General features: G+C 39.4%; 1 protein-coding gene across 1 annotated transcript in view; it reads right to left on the bottom strand.

The window, feature by feature from the left end:
* Positions 1-23391, bottom strand: part of LOC113490642 (potassium voltage-gated channel subfamily KQT member 1-like) — a 479623-nt gene that overhangs the window by 206400 nt on the left and 249832 nt on the right. Inside the window, 3 exon segments of the mRNA XM_026867187.1 lie at positions 5332-5372; positions 6351-6445; positions 9924-9999. Coding sequence (XP_026722988.1) covers positions 5332-5372; positions 6351-6445; positions 9924-9999 — 212 coding nt within the window.

Genomic DNA, 23391 nt, shown 5'->3' with positions numbered 1-23391 from the left:
AGATTCTCAGGTTTATAAACCAGGTGTGCTTCTGAAAACGCAAGTCAGGATTGCCTTTTGAAACCCTGGATCCATAAACTAGCAAATAAAAAAGTGGCCTTAGGCAGCACGACTTCCGACTTTTTTCTTGTCAGCCAGAGCCTTTTACAAATGGTAGGTAGAAGAAATTAAAAAGAGGTAAGACGTAGTCCTAGATCAGGCTCATGTGATTTTTCTTAGACAGCCTGATGAAAATGTAAAAAGCACACTACCGAAATATTTCAGTTTAGAAGGTTGTACAGCACTACAGTAAACTTTGTGATAAATCTAACTGTTCCATGATGTCCAACGGCGCTTTCAGTGTACTGAAAAGTCAAAATTTCTAGCTTTTTCGAGTCGCAAAAATCTAGCTGCAGCGAGTAAGCTGCCAGGTTAAAGACATGCAATCACTTCTCAACAAGTAAACCAGCCCTGAACAAAAGGTCTGTCTGTCCACTTGCTTCATTTACCCAGCCTCTGAGATGACACAGTTTGCTCAAGCGGCTCATGAGGAACAATATAATTAATTTATTAGAGAGAAGCGATACACACTGAATCTGATACGAACTACATCACAGTTCTGCCCTTCCTCCAGAAGGTGCTGATGGCAGGATTTGTACACACTATCATCATACTGTGTATAAAACAATTAATATAACAAATTCAAAATTAAATGCAAGCTTCTTTATTAGCTTTTTATTAAGAATATAATTCAACACTATTCGGAGGACGTGGATGAACAGTAAATTAGCTGCGAAGTAAGATATATGTGATATTTCTGCTGGCTCTTTGCATTGAGGTAAATCAACCCCAGTGATGAAACGGACCTTCAGAGACAAGACTGTGATCACCCGACAGAAAATGCCTTATGTGGTTTTATTTTTGACCAAGTTCCCATGGATTTGGTCTCCGGGAGTGGTGGAATGAATCGGTTCCCGCAGAAATATGGGTATCTCTTATTTCAAATATTAATTGACTTTAAAAGATAATAATTAAACTAAGCATATTTATTATGCTTTAAAAGATACCGTGACCCAATTTCTCCTTAACAGCTAGGAAGGAAATAGCATTCGAAAGCTTATGTGGCATTTAATGAAAAACAAAAAGCAAACAATGGAACTGTCAAAATTTGACAAGAAAGCCTTTTTCTCTAGGGATCCCCACCTGTGTTCTGCAGACCCAAGAGGTTCAGATGAACTGCAGATAAACATCATCCTTTTGCGTACTTCTCTGAACCCAAACACTAGATCTTTTGTTTTACCTTGGCATTATTCTTCACCTTTGCCCCTGAACAGCTACAGTAAGTCTCAAAAATTGCATTCAAAAGCAATTAACTCCATCATGCGCAGTGAAGGTCAAGTATTACGCTCCTCTTATTTGTATCATTACGTGTCTCCTTTGTCATTTCAATAAATTTTATTAACATGTTCTTTGCCTCTATATCAACACTTTCAGTTATTAAGGGGTTTGCTTACTATTACAGGAATCTTTGTTCCGTCTTACAAAACTACATTACCCAGAACATCAAGATGTGCTTTCAATAAAACTAAGACAAGAGTCTTCTGAGTATACTCCTAAAAATGGGATTCAAGTCTTTGGGAAAATTTATTAATTGTCTTAATGTTTTTTTAATCTACTCCTGATAGTAGGAGTTTCAAAGAAAGCTAGTAGATGCCAAGACCAGAACGAGTAAAAAAGGGAGGATTCCTCATAAGATGCGTATGTGAAACTTAAATCATGAGAACTCTTGTCACAAAATATCACCAATATTAAAAGTTTACAGGGGGAAAGTAGACAAGTTTGTTGAAGACAAGCAAGTTAGAACCACTAAATACACCGAAACCGTGCCAGCAAGTCTCTGATCTGCAAATGGCTGAAAGCTACAGGAAGGTTGGAGCCTTTAACATGCCCTTTATTTATACATTTCCCAAAGCACCTTGCTGTTGGCTCCACTGGAGTCAGGACTGGTCTGACCCAGCATGGTTTTTATTCAGTTCTTGTATCCTTATCTTGTTTTAACACAGCTTTTAGTGCTTTTTATCTTTGAGAAACTAACTTGGGAAAAAAAAAACCAAACCAAAAACCAAACAACAACCCAAAAATTGCTTCCAGTGAATTCAGATTCTGGATCTTTGATGACATCATTCACTTTTGAAAGGTAATAATACTACAGACACACTGCAATTATTTCATATAATATTATCAAAGTTGACAACAGGGTTTCAGCAGCAGCCTGATCCAAAACTCACTGAGGTCACTGGAAAGACTCCCATTCATTTCAACAGGCTTGGAATCAGACCTTAAGATTCTTTGAATGGAAGTATAATAAAACAGGGAAGGGAAAAAAAAAAAAAAAAGCTGGAAAGGAAAATTCTTCTTATGTTTTTCTCCTTGGTGGTTTAATTTTCTTTGCATTGACATTTCTCTTTTGCTTGCCATCAATACAGAAACAACACAGTCTGGGGGAAACACCCATATTGTTCACACACGAGTTTTTTAGCAATGCCTTTGAACTGGGAAAATATCATATTGAAAATACATTTTCAAGGTAGAATAAGCCATCCATTCTGAGGAAATCTCAGGAAGAACTCTTTTGCCAGAGGAGAAAAACAGTGCAAAAGCCTGTTTCCACCCAAAACAGACCAATGCTATAACCACTCATCAGTGTCCATCACTTGTTTATTGGTGGGTTGGATAATACTGGGACTAATCATAAACTAACCCTAGTTTTAGTTCCGTAGACTATTTAGCTGGAATCACTTCTCTTATTTTTGGATTTGTGGAAGGTTTAGATAAAATAACTACCAGATCAAATAACTTTTTGTTTTGGTCTTGCAAACCCGTAACTGAGTTTACAACGATTTTACCTTCCCTAGTCACTACTTATTCAGTCCATCTGAGGGCAGATCCCATCCATATGTCTATGCAAGAGGTATGACTCTGTAGAGTTGGCCTGCTGTGGAGGCAGACATCATTCTTAGCAGGACCACCATGCTTTTGCATCTAAGCGAGCTGTCTCAAAGCAGCTATTCAACAGTCCTGTTGCAAGAAAAGACTAACAAGGGAAGATAGTTGCACAGACACGGATGCCATAAGCTTCTTGAGAGCACAGATTGCAGCCTTCCCAAATCTCTCTGAAGTCCTGTGATGCTCTTCACAGTCCATCACATTTCACATTGCCCCACATTCCATCGTGAGTTCTGAAGATGAGCCCAACCTAACTTATGGAAGCCAGGGTTGTTTTTTTTCCACATAGTAAGTCAAAGCAAGAATTTCTGATAACCAATGATAAAAAAAACGTGTGGCAGATTTTGACTTGAACTGTTTGGGGGATTTTTTGGCCCCCTTAGACATCTGGGGCTGTATTTGCAGGCTCTCTGTCCAGCACGTGGCTGGTACAGCAAGTTGTCGTGTAACCTCAGCCTTACAGGTAGATCATTCACACTGCTTCTCTTGTCCGATGTCCTACTGTAGGCTTTGCGTATGAGTTGCCCAGGGCTGAATCAATCATGGACACAACCCCATGGATCTTCCTCAGTATGTTAGACTCTTTTCAACACTCCAACACTTGTTGAAATCCACAGACCCACCTAAGATCCTCGCAATGGTTGCTGCAATTTTTTTGACCCAAGATTTGGTGAGGCTAACCTTCCTGAACATCTCCAGTTTCTCAAACTTCTCAGAACATTACTTCACAACTAGCTTCTTTGCAGCCAACACTTCTAACTATTCCTGACCTCTGAAACAAGAAGCTGTTTCCTAGGAAGTGCCTCTAACACTAGTCTTTGAGAGCACAAATTACAGTTCTCATTTGGCAATGTTAAGTTTGAAATAAAACAATTCATTCTTGGAGGTAAGCAAAGCTTTTCCATAAATTGATCTTGCACACTGTGGAATGAATTCCCAAGCATAAATATTTATAACTGTGTTCAAGCTGACGGATTATTTTCCTGTGGCCCAAAACCCAGCTCAGCTACAGGGAAAGGGGATTGTACCGAGTCTTCCGCAGCAATCGGATATTGGAAATGTGTTTGAGAGATGGTCCTATTCTGATACTAGAAACCATTTAACCACTGATAACATGGCATTTTTTAAAGGCTCTGAAATAACTTTGGCACCTCAGTCACACTTATGCCCACGAGTGCTCAGAGTCACTCAAAACCATGACAGGGATACGGGACTAGAGTTCTTAAGTCACTTTTGAGCTTGTACGACCAGAGAATGAGATGGGGCCTCTGGAAATTTGAAGTCAATCTCTTGCGATAAAAAAATAAGCACTTCTTTCAGCCTTTCTCATACAAGCACTCTGGTTTCTGGTCTCCATGATTCCCACCACAAGGTTTTCCCAGAATCTCACCACTGTGCACGGCCATACGTTTTCAACCTAAATGTATTTATAGTCAGTTCACAAACATTTTTCTTCTGCTTGCACTGTCATTTCCCTTACGATTCCTTTTGCTAATTACTCCCCTTGCAGAATTAACAGACAGCCCTTTCCAGGACTTTGTTTTGCTAGGTTAAAAAGAACAAACTTCTGTTTCCCACTAATGGAATAGCTTTGCCTTTCTCCTAGTTATCCTAATATTTCTTCCCAATTTCTGTCGCAGTTAGTCTGTCCTAATGGTGTGGAATCAAAGTTTTGCACAATACGCCACATAAGACCTTACCTGAGTCATGTGCAAAGACGTGTGTACTTCCCTGTATGTATTGAAAATCTCTCTCCTGATTCTAGGATCAGAATAATTTTTTTCATGGATATGTCACAGCATTTTCTTACATTCATTAACTAGCAGACCAGGCTTTTCCTTTCCTCAGACGTGCCAGACTCCTCACTGCTATTATCATGTAGGAGACTGTTTTTATTAGTTTCCCCGTGCTTGATCTTGCATTTTTTATGACTGAATTTCATACCACTTCTATCACTCTAGCATTCAAGGCTACCCCAGTTCTTTTTTTTTTTTTTTTTTTTTTTTTTTTCAAAAACTGAAATCCATAGGTTGTTCAGAAGTGGAACCAACGTATACTCTAAATCCAGCACAGTAAAAAGAGTATTTTCACAGAAAAAATTTCCAGCGATATGTTTCCAACTCATGGTGCACTGATACACATTTTTAACATTTATTCTTAATTTCCATTTACTCCACTACCACCTGAATGCAAGGTATTTATCTTTCCACAGTTATTCCAGGTCTTATTAACAGAATTATATATTTATGCATAATTGGCTGGATTATAAATCCATATTACTGTAGGCATGGGTATTTTCACACATTTATGAGGTTAATAATTTTGCATAAAATGCAGTCACTATACCTGGGAGGAAAAGGCCTGGCTTTCCCAAGGAATGGTCCAATCTGAAAAACAAACAATTACCACCAGTGAAATTACGGAGCAACTTAAACTCTGGTGCTAGGAAAAGCACAGGAGCATAATTTACATGAGAATTTACAGTAGATTTAAACCTAAACCAAAATAAAAACATGAGACTAGCGTGATTTTCTGCACATAGTCAGCTGTTTAGTTCTTTAGAGGTTGTTTTTCCAAAATCAAACCATATTATTGTTATTTTTGGTGAGTACTAATATTTTTATGTCTTAGACTTTCATCTTGTAACTCAAACTTAATTCTCCCGTGTCATATGTAATTTAATAACAAAGACTATACAGACAGAATGGCTTCTTAATAACATTTGCAACTATTCCTTGAATCTTTTGCAGGCGGATTTAATATCTATATATGTTGACACAGTAGATTCCATTGAATAGATTTTTTTTTTTTTCTTTTCCATTTAATTTAGGGGCCAGAGGAGTTCAGTCTGGTGTCCCAGTCCATAGTGTTAATTTGTAAAGAGAAAAGCACTTTGTGCTGAAACAGAAGTGAATAGTTTTGTGGCAAAATATTTCATCTGTGATCCCCAAACTTGGAGAAAGCATGTGGGAGGAAATGTGGGAAGGAAAAAGTTTCAGGTAGGGAAGGGAGCACAAGTGAACCAGATTTCTCTCAGCTGTGAAGAACCACAGAGAGGGAACAGAAAGGTAAATAATTTGAAAAGTTTTCCTTTTCTAAGAAGAGGGCAGAAAGGCTCACTTCACACAGCATGCACCTTAATTTCTTTTAATTTCACTTGGAGGAGGAGGAGAGGAGGATCAAAAATAATCGTAAACTGGGTGATAAAAAGGGGTTAAAAACGATTCCAAGTTAAATCCTCTAGATATTGTGCTCCCTGTTGTGCTTGCAATTTTGGACAATTACTGTTCATTAAGTACACATCTCTCCTAAAGCCAGCTGGCACCAGAGAAATCAAATATTTGATGAGGTAGACAGGGCCTTACCTTCTTTGAAGTTCTTTTATCCGAACCATCATATTGAGGTGTCCTTGTGAGTACTGTTCAATCACATCACGTACATCGTAGGGTTTCCGAGCTTGCTGTGAAAGGAGATTGAAAAGTAAATATAGTTTAAAGTTGATTTTTATTTCAGACAGGCCTTCATTCTATTTTTTTATCTTCCAGGGGATATTTGCTTGCCATTTTGCAGCAGTTGTTGTAATGAATAAAAAATACGTTGGCATTGTGGTAGTGCATATTTACTGATTCCATTTACTGTCAGTCAGAGTCATGTCTTCGTGTTACTTCACACTGAGCAAAATATTAGATCAGTGTATTTAAAAAACAGAAATCCAAGATATATAGTTTATCTAAGACTATCATGTGTGATATCTCTTGGCTCATTCCAAACCCATATGTTAATCATAATGTCAGAGGACTGAACCACAGAGAGAGGTCCAATCCATAAGACTTGGACCCAGAATCAAACGCCTCCAGAGACTAAAGATGTCTGGTGACAGAGATATTATTGCTTAAGTATGTGGGAGGACAGATGCTTTGCATAAGTCTGAAGACTGATACACGTAGGTTTTGTTTGTGCTTCTCTGTCTTTAATGATACCTACAAGGTCAGAAAAACAAAAAAAAGATGCAATTCAAATAAATAAAAAAGGATGGATAGAAAAATTCAAGAGGGCTAAAAAACTGCATCTGCCCAGCTTTATTCCAATTCTAATGAGAATCCAGATGCTTTTGCCAAGCTCTGGTTTCTTGCTCTAACTACTAAGGCAGAGTCTAGAGAATTTGCATAAAGTGATGTGATTATAAACAGCACGGCATGGTAAAATTTTATCAAGTAAAATTAACGTGTGTGCACGGCAGAACGGACATAAATTATGTCCTTTTGAAAATACCAGCATTTTGAGAGCCATACCAAGCCCTATGGGAAATGTGGGGCAAGATGTCTCCTTTCTGGCTCTGACTCAAGAAAAGAAGAAAAAAAAAAAAAAAAGAAGAAAGGTAAACTGCAAATCTAGTAATTGGAAATTACTGAAAACAGCTCATTAGTCATCTTGTTGTCTGTTTCCACTCTGTCACAGCTTCAGCCAGAGCCATTAGCATGCACCACTGCACACATGCATTGAACACCTACAGTATGTGCTGGAGTCATGCTTGGAAGGCAGCCACAGGATCCTAGAAATTTCAACTGAAAGCATGGAACTGGAATGGAAACAAATCCTGTGAAATGAACGAAGAAGCAAAAGCTCTTCGTGATAAAATGCCTTCCTTGCACTCAGCTGTCAGCACTTACCTGCATTATTACTTTCAGAAGAGTTCATCGCTTTGGTAGTGTGCGTGTACATTTGTGTGCATTTGTGGGAAGAGATACTTTGTGGGGGTGGGAGGTTTCAGATTTCAGTTTATCGCCTTTTTTTTTTTTTTTTTTCCCCTCCCCAGCTTCACATTTTGCAGACGCTGACACATCACTATTTCTGGCCAGAAAAGCAGCCCATTGTCTTCACCCAGAGAAACAGTGCCAGTATCACTCTTTAGATTGACTAGCAGGGGTGCTTTGAGAGCATTTTTGGCTAAATCCTCCGTCCTTTCCTTTGGACATTCTCTCTATTTAAACACGATGCATGGCGCAGAGCCTAGATGTGCTGGGGGATTTTTCCCCACGTCCCTCCCTTCTCCCCCATGGGCTACTATATGCATAATTAATTCTTCTCATTCCCAATGAAATTTCTTTTCTCCCTCAAAAGAAGTCCTCTATTTGTTATCCCTTTTACCAAATCATCAACCCCGAGTCCTGTGGTTGCAAAGTACTGTACACTGCAGTCTGCCCGAGTCCTCTCTAAAGCACAGTAAAAATATCCTTCCAACTTTTCACCATTTCTCTCTCCTCTTTTCCCATAAAGCTTTAGCTCTGAGCATCTTACGTCCTGCCAAATGCTGGCACAATCTCTTGTCATGTTTTTATTAGGAAATGCTAGTACAATACAACTTAAGGCGGGAGGCAATGGGCTTCCAGGGAGGTTTGGTAAATGCAGAACTTGAAGAACTTCTTTAACTTTCATTCTCTCCATTCTGTCCATAATCCCAAATCCCGGCCAGTCGGGCTCAGTGTTCTACATCTAGTGTGCTTAGAGCTCCTAATGAAAAACTCAAAATAATATTACCCAGCTTTGAACTTCCAAAATCTAATTATCCCAGGGAGTCCCATAAGCTATATTTCACAGCCCCAAGAAAGAAAAAAAAAAACAAAAAAACAAAAAAAGGAAGATAATTCCTTCTCCTTCTTCCCTATCACTAATACCAACCCACAGAATAATTTTTATCCTAACATTTATATACTGATTTTATTTTCTGGGAACAACGTCTTTAATCTTCCTCTTTTCTTTTTTTTTTTTTTTTTTTTTTTTTTTTTTTTTTTTTTTCCCATAGTTTTCCTGTCTGGGGTATTTACAATACAATCCTGCTCTCCTGTTGTTTGCTGAGTCAAACTAGTTTTCTTTCATACAGTAAATTCATCTGAAGATACGTTTCTGCATGAGCTTGAGGAATGTTATGTACTTTTCTGTCTGCCCTAATTCAGAGACTTATGAGTGCTGTGAACTTACCTCAGACTTCTATCCCTCGCAATTAAGTGCTCAGCTCTAATCAAACTTGCTTGAAATTTAAATTCTTGATTTATCTTTTTAAAACCTCTTCAAAAGGATTATGAAATTTGATTAACTTGCAGTGGACCCTCTTGAACAAAAAAGCCTGAACCTTCAGATGGAAATAACAGAAGCTTTGAAAATCAGGCCAGAAGTTAATTATTCATTTCCATGGCATCACCAGCACATGGGTGATGAGAATGATGACACCAAATCCCATTCCAAACAAGTCTTATCATAATGGGCCTTAGCAAACAGGCAAAATAAGACAGATTTTCCAGTGAAGCACATTTAGTTTGAGCACTTTGTAACCTGATTGAGAAATTTAACTTGAGACTTCATAAAGACAACAGATTTCCAGAGGGAAATTTTATAAAATACGGCCTCTCTGTAGTGTCCCATTCTGGGAGAATTGGGAAATGTGGGCCAAAAAAAGTGAAAGCAACTTTACACAGCACGGTACTCATCAGTAAGGTCTTTTGATCTGTCAGCTGTCCGTAGCATGCAACTGGTTGAACCAGTTGTTAGATGATCAGTATAGAGAGTAACAGTATTTTAGCTGACACTCCAACAGTCTTTTCTTCACTTCTAGTAAATGGGTAAGTAGTTTATATATCGGTCAGTATAGCAAAACAAACAAACAGAACCCCAACAAAACAAAAGCAGTAAAAAAAGAGAAGTGAAGAGTAACTGTGCCAAATTCAGACAGTTTTCATCTCGTACTATACCCATGGATAGTTGATAGTTTTGCCCACGCTGTGAAAAAATCCACATACAGTAAGTGTGAGGCCAAGAGCCTAAACGATACCTTTGATGTATTACAATCACATGCACAAAGACAAGTCCACTCTCAGAGCACATTTCAGTGTCGTATATACTTAAGCTTTCAAATTGTACTGATGGTTAATGGTGCTGCTTACCTGAAATTTTCTTCTGGCTACAAAATACTGCATTCTCCTGATGACTTTTACAGCCGTTCGATGTGCTTCGGTTAATCTGCCAAGAAGGACCAACAGACATAGATCAGTGGGGGGAAAAAAACAAAAAGCAGGAAAAATATGTTAATGGAAGATACGGACTCTAAGCACCAAAACGTACAAATATGGTTTATGTCCACAGTGCAGAATTGCAGCTTAAACCACTGTGTGTGCATCTGTATTTTGATCTGTTGCTTTCCCCTCCTGCATTTTGTGGTTCTAAGTATAAAAAAAGTGATGTGAGACAATGAAAGCAGGTGTACAGAGATACTACATGTGGAGGGGATTAGATGGGATTACTCTCAATGCATACAACTGGCCTCACTCTGAAGAATGTGAAACGTTTTTAGAACCATGACCGCATTTCTTATTTTGCATTTATTGAGTGTTTGCCCATGAGCCACACTGCACAGAAATTAAGTCTGTTAAAAAGTACTTTGAATTCTCTAGGAAGGAAAGAAAAATGGAAGCATCACACATTAAAAAAAAAAAAAATAGCAAAACACACCCTCTCGATACGCACGTATGTGTGCGTGTGGCTGACTGTATTGGTATTCAAACACAGAACTGGACTTATTATAACAACTCAGAAATATCACTTCACCCAGAGGATATTTGCAAAACATTAATTGTGCCACTTGGCTGGCAATTAATTACCACACCTCCTTATTTACTGTGAATTTTGGACAGGTATACAGGAAGCAGGAACATGGTAATTATAAGAACAAGTATTTTATTTAAGGACTGACTCCTTCCCCATGGACTTCTTCATTCATTCAAAATAAGCGAACTAAAGAAAACAAAATTTTCCTTCCAAGGAAGCTGCATTGTTAGGAAACCTATGTTCTATGCAGACAGCGTCTCTGATATGTGATGACAACCCAAGGAAAGCTTGCCAGCAAGATTCTCAAGTCTCCTGAAAACACAATCTGCCACCTCTTCCCAGTGTATCGGACTGGGAAGAGGAAGCATTGGCTACGCCACCTCCTTGGATGCTACAGTTTAGGGAAAAAGCCTTTAAAAAGTGGAAAGATTACGTGTATTAATTCAAAGTGAAGTGATAAAAGCCAAACAAACAGGGCCTGTATTTAAGAATTAGCGTAGTTACCCATTTTCATAATTTCTCTTGGCTAAAATTAGTGTTTTTGATTGGGTGAGATACTACAGCCACAGGAACAGTGTTTTCAAAATAAGCTTTCAGTAGCTTTTTCTTGCTCTTTGGATTTCAAGGCCCAGTTTGATAGTAAATCCATGCACAAACATGTGTGAAACTCAGGTGTCTATACTACATATATCCTCACACTGCAAATATCGATGTTTCTTCATGCACATGCTCAAATGTATACTCTCACACATGCAAACACAGAAGACAATACAGGGTGAGCACAATCCAAGAACCACCCTTGTTGCATACCATCAACAGCATTGCTAAGGACGGATCTTTGCGTCTGTGTAAGCCCATCAAAGGGATTTCAGAAGTGCCACTGATGGACTAACAGTAGTTTAAGCCTACAGGGCGTTTATTATGGTGAAAGAAAAGCTCTCAGCTTGAGACTCAGTGCCCCAGCTGAGCTCCTGTGGCTGGTGACTAGAATGGAGACAACATTCTGCTCGTAAATGGCACATACTTGATAGAGAAATCTTTGTCTTTCAGCCCATACAAGTTTTATATTTATATTTATAACCAGAAAAGAATGACAATATAAGGTTTAGGGTTTAGCCTACCTCCTTGGTACACCAGTTAAGATAAAAGCTTGAAATTATCCCCTTCCTCTAAATGATGTGAGACTGCATATATACACTTGATACACTTGTTTGTTTTTTTTTTTAGGGTAATGCATATGAGACAGTTCATGCGTTGTTTAAACAGCCTTAAATAGATAAGCTTAAAGAAGTCAGAGATGGAAACAGACCAAGGCAGTAATTTCCTCCTAACTCCCCTCCTTCAGCAAAAATCAGGGCTATAGAAAGTTTTCCAACGTGTTATGAAGTTTAAGTGTCCAAAACCATGAGGCTGACTCTTGGAACCAGACGCACGGTTGAACAGCTCTCACTTTTATAGAGAAAAGGTATTTATTTGTGAAATAGAGCAAAGAAAATCACCCAACTCTAATTCAAAAGCACTTGATATTGGCCTGTTCCAACTGGCAAAACTGTCACCAATCCCATTGGGAGCAAATTTTGAAAGAGGAGTAAACTGCTGTTCAGATTTGATGGTCAGTAGTATGAAATTGAGGGACAGTGACACATGACACCTGGCTTTAACGAAAAAAAAAAAAAAAAAGTGTGAAAAGGTGCAAATCCACAGACTGAGATATCTGGATGTGTTATCTTAATTGCCTCAATAAATCCATAAGGGGCATAACAGCTCTAAATGAGAGAGAGCAGCTCTAGCTGAGTTAAACTCCCTGTTTGTACAGTAAGCAGAGCTATCCTCTGGGCGGGCCATTGTGGCTGACAGTGATCCTAAACATTTTTTTTGGAGATATTAGCTGATTTTCATAGTTTCCTAGCCCAAACGTCCAGAACGGATAATTACAGCTATTATTGGCCAGGTTACATTCATCCCTGTATTTAACCCAACACATTTATCCTGCTAAACTTTTTTATTTTAACCCAAAACCTTGGATGAGGCAAAACCCTTTCAGTCTTGAGCGTGTCAGTCCGTAACATGCCAAAAACATAGAACAGGAGAGAACAAAAGGCCAGAGATGCTTTAGGTCATGCTTTAGTAATGCTCAACAGAAACACAACACTGCTCGCAGTGGTTCTCCTAGATATTTTGTTATGTGACCCATGAAACAATCACCCAAGGGGGCTGTGGTAGACACCGTACTTGCACACCCTTTCCTTGTGGCATTTTCTACTGACAGAAGACAGAGACAGATCTTCACAGGTGTTATGGTGCCTAACTCCCATGGAGGTGAAGATTTAACAACTTTCCTATCTCTAGCTCTCAAATGAAGTCAGTAGGACCTAAGCCCTTGCTCTAAGTAGGAATATCAGTGGGTGCCCCTGTGAAAGCAGCCAAGCTCTGCTGCCTCTGTGCAGCAGAGGGCAGTGGCACGCACACACACACACACACACACACACACACACACAGAGAGAAATGCTTTCCAGCACATTTAAAAATAATTTAAATTGTTTAAAAGCTTTACCCATAAACCCAAGCATAAAAGCTAGACTTGATAAGGATAGGGTCCATGCTGAGGTGGGGTGTCACTATTGGGCGGGTTGTTTTTTGTGTATGTTTTGCTCAAAAGAACATGGTTAGAGTTTTATTGACAGACAACATACTTTCCCATCTTTTAACCTAAGCAACAGGTAAGAAGGTTTTGTTAAAACCTTCCCCCAAAAGACTGAAAAGGAGAACAAAATGACATTTCAACAGAAGCGATCAGGATTTCGGAAAGTTATGAGCACATAAAAAAATTACTAATGGAAGCTTGTAACATCTGTGACTATAATGGATACCATGAGATGTCTACTGAAGTATACTTGGATCCATAAATTATCTATATATAGATTTATATAATAATCTATAAGTATATTTTCAAGTAGGACCCAGGCCTTGGATCTGTTTGCAAAACAGCGTTGTGTTCCTCACCTCTCTCTTAACTGACTGCTCAGCAGGATGCTCCATTTCAAAAGCAGTCCAACCCGTTCTTAAGTACAATGAGTCTTTCCTAGTCCGGACTCCTGGGCTCTCATATGCCTGTGGTAGGGCAGGGAAGAAGAGGAGTGGGTGGAGAGCCTGGAACATGTAGGAGTCCCCACCCTGGTCTGATGTTGAGTAACTCACCGGCGATTATTCTAGAGGGTGAGGGGGAAAGGGGCCCCTTTTTGCTGGCTGGCTCGACCTTCCAGGGTTTGACTAAACCCATGTGGCTTCAGGGCCTGGCAGGAGAGCCCTGTGCCAAGGAGGCACTGCCAGCCCCAGGTTTGCTTCTCGGCTTGTGGCTCCGAGAGCACTGTGAAAAGTCACTACTTCTATCTTAAAAACACTTGGATGCATTTAAGACACTTGTTTTGTTTTGGTTTGGTTTGGTTTTTTTTTAACTGTAGAAAGGCAGTAGCCTAAGCCAAAGAAGCCAAACATTTTCAGTTGAGAATAACTGAAGGAGGAAACAGAGATGATCAAATCCAAAGCAACTCTGGAAACTATCCACAGGGATTTTATTTCTTTTATTTTTATTTTTTTTATATTACTCTGTTTGTTAAAAGTTTGTGTTGGCCAGTTCAGACCTACTCTTTTTCTTCTTCTTTTGTATGGAGTCTGATAACTTTCAGCTTAATGTGCTTTGGAACAACCAGGGAATATTTGAAGTGAAAACCAGATATGGAAACAGACCCTAAACCCAGGCAAAGTTACAACTATTCCAGGCCATGTTGAGACACAGCTCATCTCCAAACAAGCTTGTTATCAGGGTGATGTACCTTTCAGTCCAGAAGCATTTTTTTAATCAGGTTCATTTCGGTGTAGAGCCAAGGGGAAGGACTGTTCAGGCTGTCCTGCAGAACGGCTGCAGATAGTGGAACGTGCATTCCAGGCTGGTTTTCCTGCCGTTTATTCAGGTGTCGTGAATTAAAAGAGCTATTCAGTGTAACGTAACTGCTTTGATCACGAACTGTGGAAAATAAAGGCTACTTCAGCAAGGTCAGTTAGAGCTCTCTGGCCCAATTTGCCAAACTGGTTTGAGGATACACACTTACAGGACTTGGATTACTGCTGAGCTTCGTTCGTTCGTTACGTTTTGATTGCTTAGCGGGAAAACACATATAAAGTCACACTAACTTTATTTTAATACTGCTCATTGGATAACGTTGTAACTCCTGCCTACAGTAACATACAGCATCATCTATTCTGGAGTTGTTCACTTGACATTAGTTTCTAAGCCAGCACAAACAGCGACTAGGTCAGTGATGGCAACTGAAATGTAGAGAAGTTATTTGAGAAGCTCAGCCCTCCATCTGCCTCTTTGTTTTCCCATCACATTTGATTAAGAGTATTCACTTTCCAGCTCTGTTTCTGGGAAAGAGCTTCGATTCTCAGTCATAACTTTAATTTTTCTCATGTACAGTTATCTCAAATGGGCTGATATTTTATTAGGCAAAATATAAAGCAAGCCTTATTTGCACTGAAAGCATTACCAGAATCAATACAAAACATGAAATGTTGGCATCACAGGGTGCTTTTTTGTCTCCAGATGCACATAGCACAGACTGCTCGCTTTCCGAGGTGAGATTTTTCATTAAACTGCAGATCCCCACTGTTACTGAAGGGCAATATTTAGCAGAGATTAATGTCACCTATATTCAAATGGAACTAGACTGTGTAACTATCCTGTCGTATGGGCAGTATGCACCAATAAATTGGGGGGAAAAGGAGGGTGAGAAAACAGAAATCATAAAGTACATAAAATTAAAGAGTTTATTACAGACAGACGCAGCAGTCTATATGCAGTCACATGCACTATGTGGACCTTCTATTAATGGAGACGTGGTGGAGATAGATGGTTCTCATCACAAGAATCGTAAAAGAAGTTTGTAAATACTGAGGGAAGTTACAATGCCCCAATGAAAAAACAACAACAACAAAAATCTTCCTACCAACAAATGAAAATAAAATTAGTATTGCTTTCAGTGAAGCAAAGCCAGACAAAATGCTCTGAGACTTTTAAACCACTTGAGTTAAGAGAAGGTGGCAGCTTGAATCTGACATGCGAACAACCTGGAAACGTCAGGCAATGAATTCTGATTCCAGAGCTCGCCTCAAGCCAGGAGCAGCAGAAGAGTACAACAGAAATATAACAGGAGAGGTTTCCAGTCTTGTAACATTTCATCAAAGCCTTGTGAAAAACAGATACTTCTGGAGAATTTCCACCACTTACATGATGGAATTTTTATAAGATGCTATTTTCACTGAAACCTGAGAAAACATTTCAGAAAATGTTGGCATAGCTTTATTTTTCCCTTTATTCCTTAACACAGTCCCACCTTAAACCTACCTCATCTCTATTCTAATCATATCCTTATCTGAACCTTTTCTTTTCAAGCCCATGTTTGGCTCAAAACTATAAATAAATTAGGACTGGCTTCTCTCAAAACAGAGCGGCCTGGAGGCCTATTTGGCTTCATCAGGCTCTGCTGACAGCCTCAATTTATGAAGGAATGCTGCAGATCCTGCAAATCCCTCCTCAGCAGGTACAGTCCCAGGCAAAGGTAGCAAAGAGTACAGAAGTGACATGTTCAATGGGGGGGGCGGGGGCTGCATTCTGGCATCTGGTTATTTTGTGGAAGGTTTTGTGGCATTTGCTATCTCCATCCATCCATCCATCCATCCATCCATCCATCCATCCATCCATCACTATATACACTGCTGCCTCTCTGAATTCATTCCAGAATGCAATTGCCTCTGCTTCTACTTGCCTCTCTAACCTGGCCTTCCCTGAAGTGAACAAGAAAGAAAGCAGATTTCCTACAGCAGTGCTCCAAGGGATTGGGGCAGGGAAGATGGATAGTGCAGGGACAGAAGAAGAGCTCTGAGGAGAAACTGTTAGAAGAACTAGGACATCATTTACGGGGAGCAACTGGAAGACAATATATTGGCCGAGGAAGCACCCCTGGGAGAAGCAGCAATGAAGGGTGTTTTCTTGATGTTGTCCATGAACAGAATAAAAAAAAGTAGAAAGCTCCTGAAAATAATCAGAGGTAGATGTAACCTGCTCACTGAATGTAATTTAATGAGGAAGAAAACCCCTTGAACTTTGAGTTGTTTATCTCATCCCTAGACAGTTGGAGTTTTCAGTTACAAGTTTGTTCGGTAATATTACAGAGTGGGTTTATTGAGAAAGTGGGAGAAAAGCTCTGTGTTAGTCCCTTGCTAATTAAAATGCATAATTAAAATGAGTAATTAAGCTTACTACAGAATGCTCTTGTGTCTGGGAGCCCAACTGCCCTTGAACAACAATTCATCTGCTGAACTGTCTCTGAGAACTCAAGTAACCATTGGTATTTTGGTTACATCTTTCTTCTATGTTTTATTGGCAGCAAAATAAAAGTGCCCGGTCTCTCTTCAGCCATTTCTTCCATTATTCCTGCAGTGTCAGAACAAACAAGATGATGTCATAGGGATGTCTTTTCAGTGTGGAAATACAAACACAGAAACGTGGTGGGTTTTGTTTTTTTTTTTTTCCTGAGCAAGCAGCTTCTAGAAATTGCCACGATAACTTCCTGTATGAACGCTGTACCATGACAACTTCTGGTCCCAGGACAGGTGAAATACTCTTGTCCCCACTCCAATTCTCATTTGCTTAGAAAAGAGACACTAGCCACAACCATCTTCTTGGGAGGTGGACAAACACCAGCAGGCAACGACATGTTTTTACCCCACATATTACAACAGCCGCTGATCCTACCAGATAAAGGTATTATTTTCACTTCTCTCTCCTTCAGATGTGTGGTCTTCATCAATTTGACATTTTAAAAAATGCCAACAGAACTGAATGCCTAGCTAGTAAAAGGTACTGCAGAGACAGCCATCACCACGCCCAACCAACCCCCCAGCAGTGGAAGTGCCTTTCTGGGATCCAAACAGAATGATAGAGACTTATGAGTTGGGCTCTGGTTTGCTCACTTTAAAGAGTGCCACAACCCAAATTAATGAACTTTAATACTTCATTTTCCTCTTCACTGTATTCGGCGTTTATGGGAACAACGTGGTGTTGTTAATATACACCAATGGCTGAGCACTGTATTTATGCCTCAATGATTTTCTGTCATGAGAATATAATGCCTGGCAAAGACTGATTCTCTGAAATACCAGTTTGTTTGGGGTCATTAATCTTAATTTCTATCTTGCCTGAATAGGAACTGGATAACAGTCAAGTCAGGGAATAGTTCTGAGAATTAAAACTTCAATGGCTTTTGGGCTGCCCAAGTCCTTACATTTCTTTTAAAAAATAAGTAATTAATTAATCTGCACCAAGTACTAGTGAGAGACCCTGTGGAATTGAGCAAAATGCTTCTTGTGTTTTTTTAAAAAAAAAACCAAAACAGTGGCATTTGGCAGGATTTTTCCTTAGTAGCTCTTGTGATTTAGTAGTTACAGCAGGGGCTATGGAAACACAACTCCTGGGTTCTTGAATTGATTGATTTAACTGGCCTCTGTCTCTCTGGGTGATCTTGTGCAAGTCCTTTTACCTGGCTATTCTATGTCTATAAATGTAAAATGTCAGTAAGTGTACAACCTATGTTGTGGAGGTGTCATGAGGCTTACTTCACTGAGGATTTTAAGGTAATTAGCACTCCCAGACGAAGATGTATTTTATTTCTAGAATGAGAGCAGAAAAAAAAAAAAAAAAGTAAAAAAAAAAAAGTAGTGACAACATGTTTTTCCCTTAATGATGATAAGGAACAAGGGAGACTGATCTGCAGGCTTGGGGTAAACTGCCATGTCACTGCCCCCTAAACAGAGTCTCTTTTCCCAAGCAATCTCCCCTCTATGGCTTTGCAACCTCTGCTACTCCTCTCCTGAGCAACCTGTTTGGGAACGAGCTCCCGTTCACCAGATACTCAGCAATGCAAACACATCCACAGCATCCGAAGCCAAACAGGACCTTTAGATCATGAACGTGACCTGCTCAACAGTGCAGGGGATTGCATTTCACACAGCTGCCCTTGCCCTGAGCCAAAAACCTTGCGTAGGACTAAAGTAACTTTCCAGAAAGGCATCTGGCCTTGATATAGAGACCTTTATATACTGTTAAAAAGTGCCTTATTTTTTATTTAAATTTGTCACTCTTCAGCTTTGAGGATCCTCTCCCCAAATGGAGTAGCAGCAATTTTAGCCTTTTCCAGCCCTGTCTCTCTCCCAGGGACCTGTGGTGGTGCCAGATTCTCTTCCTCTGGCCTGGCTGGGAGACCAGGCTCTGGTGTAGGAAGAGAGAAATTACTGCTTTCTGTGGAATTGCAAGCAGACACTGAAGTCCTAAAACATTTTTATCATTATTTTTCTGCCTGTGGTTTAAGTCACGCTATCAGTAATTACAGAGATTCAAAATGGAGATGCTTAGACTGGCAGGAACGGAGAATGAATGGGAAGGTCTGCACGTGGAAATGTCAGAAAGGGGAAAACCAGCACAAAAAGCCCCATGAGGATGTCAGGTGCGCGTGGGACTTAGACCATCAATGTCACAGCACATTTAAGAGCATCTTCTGAAGATACCCAGTTCAGGAACACAAAGGAGCAGGTACAGTCAGGAACTGCCTCCGCTTAGACTGAAAGGGACTCCAGCCACTAAGAGGTGACGGTGGGAAAATACACAACGAGGCTGGAGTCTTAAGACACACCCAGTAAGGAGTACAAAGAATAAATCCTAACGATTCCCAGAGGTGGGAGAGCACAGACAGGTAAAAGATCCTGATCAGTGTCAGCTCCCGAAGGTTCAGTGGCACCTGGTTGCCGCCCTGAGGAGGTCCCAGCAGACACGATGTGGAGACTCAATAAAGCCCGACTTGGCCCTCCACGCAACTGCAAGAAATCCTGTGCAGCCCACCCGGATACGTGCAGCTGGGAGACGGGACAGCAGACAGAGTGCTGGGTACACACATCTGTGAGCACGAGATTACGACAGTGGGAGTCACTGAAACCAGACATTTTAAAATAAAAACACCTTGTTCTCCCTGAATGTCTTATATCCAGTTTTGGTGGACAGTCACCAGTTTATACAAGCCGAAAATATTCTCGAAGGCCGGTTCTAAAGCTGACTATCTGCTCATCTTAATATCTGCCTTTCAAAGGTCTTGTCAAAAACACGGATATTCTCACAACAACCTTGTGAACCCCCATTACCAAGTCACAGCCAATTTAGACCTCGCTCCAACGCCGGTTTCTACAAACCCATGTGCCAAGAAAGAGTTATCACTTTGCCATTAGAAGAACTGGCACTCCAAAACCAGATAAAAAAATCATGGTTTGTTGGGTTTTGGGGTTGGTTTTTTTTTGTTTGTTTGTTGTTGTTTTTTTTTTTTGTGTGTGTGTTTTTGTTGTTGTTGTTGTTGTTGTTGTTGTTTTTAATTTTAGCATCCATAAACTAGTTTTCAAACAGCAGTGATCATACTCACAGAACCTCACAGGGAACTTTGTGCGGCCACAGACACTTGTTATTTTTCCCCTCTGTATTTCATGTAAGAACATGCATAAAGATCTTACAGGCCTCACTTGTCTAATACTGAAACTATGCAGTGCTTATCAATAGTTTACTACAGAAATAAACGTCCTGCTAAAAGTTGCAAGCATCACTTGGGCAAAGCTATCACTGAAACCAGAAGTTTTGCTGAGCTCCTTGTTTCAAGAGATTTCATTTGCTCATTCAGAAACTAATTTCTGTTCAAAGTTTGTGCATTTGTTCTTTACCTTCAGGAAAAGATGCTATCTCTTGGCATTTTTTTTTTTTTTTTCCTAGCAGGCCTTTATCTCAGCCAGTGAATGAGCAGAAAGTGTTCATATACCAATTGCTCATGACTTACTACTAAAGAACAGGAAAAATTATTTTTTTCCAAGTAAGTGAGGAAATCTGTGTCTTCATGCTCTGGGGAGTTCTGATTTTCCTGTCTTTGTTTCCATCCTAACTCACAGGAAAAATATTTTAAAAGCCATTATGAAACAAAAGATTCTGAAAGCGTTTGAGCCTGAAATGATGTTTCATTTTGACCCATTTTAATACACATTTGTTTCCAAAAAGGAAAGAATTTATCCTCTTATAAAATTAATGCATTTTATCTGGTTTATGCCCTTTCTCCTCCTAGTAACTGGGAGTCTGCCCTGAAGATATATACTCTATACTGCATCATCTGGTGCAAAATGAAGACCACATGCATTACAGAAGATGTAAGCTGGTTTACAGGATACTAGAACCGCGCATCCATGCTATGAATCCTATGAAACGGCAGACTGTGCTGGGCAGATCCAGTTCAAATATTGGTACAGGCTTAACTTTGACAATTTTCCACTAATCACAGTGTTCTGAACTGTGCCCGCATCAAATGAATTTTGTTTTAACCCCTTCTGTTATAAAATCAAATTAATAAAATTCCCTCTCCCCCGCAAAGTTTTCTCGTGGAAAAACTCCACTTTAAAGGATTTTAAAGAATTTACACTTGACAGATCATCAGCTCAAAGTTATTAGCAAATGAAGATCTGATAGAAGCCGAAGACTGAGTACACATGAGGTGATCTAATTAACAGGATAATAGCTCTTAGTATCAGTGCTTCAGAGTCTCAACCTTCTGGGGTTTGATTTTTTTTGTGTGTGTGTGTTTTGTTTGTTTGCTTTTTTTAATTGGGCCTTGAGGATACCAGTGCTGCAATCAAAAGTGTTTCTAAATAATTATGCACTCACTTAGGTGGCTAACCACCTGAATTGCTGTAATTAGAACACTTAATACAAGCAATTAATTATGTCAGCGATGCTGAAGGCTCTTTTTAAGATCTAGATACAGAAATATGTTCAAACAACAACAAAAAGCCAACAAAGGATCTTTGTTTCATTTGATACATTTCCACTGATTGTTCTCTGACAACAATCTGAGAACTCCTCTTGGAAGTTCTGTGGAAGAATGAAATAAAAACTTCTATCAAGACTCCCACTGAAGTGGATTTTTTTTTTTTTTTTTTTAATCCAAGGAACAGACATATAGATGTTGCCTCAAATTAAATTTATCATGTCCTTGAGCGATTGGCTTTATTTTGGATCTGAAGGAACTTACTGCAGAGATGAGGCAGCAGCTCAAGTATTCACATACTCAAGCCCAAAATTTCAGTGCTCAAAAATGTGAAACAGGTCATGAGCATCTCTCCGTTTGAAGCTGAAATAAGCACATCTTCCTTCTCTTCCAATATACTTCTGTTATAAAGCAGCTTCCCAGTATCCTCTCATCCTCCAGCAAGTCCTCACAATATTGAATCGGTTTGACGGTGAATTACAGGCTTAGTTTTCTAAGAGCTCATAACCTAGAAACTTCAACCCCATTGCAAAGGAGCCTGAACACAATTTATCTTTTTTTTTTTTTTTTTTCCCTTGGAAATTATGCAAAGAGAAATTATGTAAAATCTGAGGTTTGAAATGGATTCCAAGCAAACCCACTTGAAACGTTGCAATTTAAAGTGAATTTACTTTGACAATTTCAGTTTGCCCAAACCTGAAACTCAAAGCGAACCTCAGGGCAGAATTGTAAACCAGAACAGATAGAAATCAACAAATGTTTACACAACACTCCGTGAATCAAAGATACTTAACTTCACATGACACGAAGCGGAGGCTGACAAACCAGGAATCAGACAGGAACATTTTTTGAACACAATCTACTTTGTTAACATTTAACAACACAACAGTTCATCTCTCTCCTTACCAGCCTTCTCAGCCATGAAGCCCCCCCTAATCTCAAGTTTTAAGCTCCTCTCCCTACCTTAAAATTCATATTATCATCGCTTCAGTCTTTTTCTGTCTCAAATTTCCAAGCCTCATGCTGTGAGAACTATAGGGAAAATAAAGCCATTTTATACTACCCAAAACCCATCTTTAAATTTGTTCTCAGCAGAATAATCACATGTGTCTAACAACCTGGTGAACCAGCCGAGGACAAGTGATAGCTGATAATTTCCCTGAACTATGTAGTGTCACAAGTGATAATCAATTTACTATCACTTGCTACTATCACTTATCTGAAGCCTTTCTTCAAGGGAACAGATCCAGGCAAATAGTTCACAAATACTAGGGTGGGTTTTTTTTTTTTTTTTTTCTGATATTCATCCTTACTATTAAAAGTATTACTTATTTCTCATCTGAATTTATTTAGTGATGGCTGATACAGTTGTTGGGTCTTACTGTCTTCAAGATTCAAAAGTCTGGTTTTAGTGAATTTAGTAGAATTAAATAGAATTCAGTACTAAACCAAACTTGTCACAAAAAGCAAACAATGCAAATGAAGAATTAGAGATAGGAGTGGAAACAGGCAGATTCCAATTTACTAGCAGTGGAAAACTGTATTCTTCCCTTTACTACTCTTTATTTTCTAAGACAAAGTCAAATAGGATCATAATAGAAACTTGCTAAAAGTTTCACAACTTTTTCTTGTTATATTATGAAAATTGTAGTCAATATCCCACAAAACCTATTTCTTTCAATAGAAAATTCAAGCCTTCATTTAAGTCATTAAAGTAGTTATTCTATTAGCAATGTAGAATCATAGAATGGTTTGGATTGGAAAGGACCTTTAAAGATCGTCTAGTCCAATCCCACCCCTGAAATGAGCAGGGATATCAACTAGATCAAGTTGCTCAGAGCCCCATCCAACCTGACGAATGTTTCCAAGGAAGGGGCATCTACCACATCTCTGGGCAACCTGTGCC

The sequence above is a fragment of the Athene cunicularia genome, assembly GCF_003259725.1.
Source record: "Athene cunicularia isolate RWA chromosome 1 unlocalized genomic scaffold, athCun1 chr1_part2, whole genome shotgun sequence".
In the NCBI taxonomy this organism is placed as follows: Eukaryota; Metazoa; Chordata; class Aves; order Strigiformes; family Strigidae; genus Athene; species Athene cunicularia.
The sequence above is the reverse complement of the archived record's forward strand: the minus strand, read 5'-3'. Positions and strand labels throughout refer to the sequence as shown.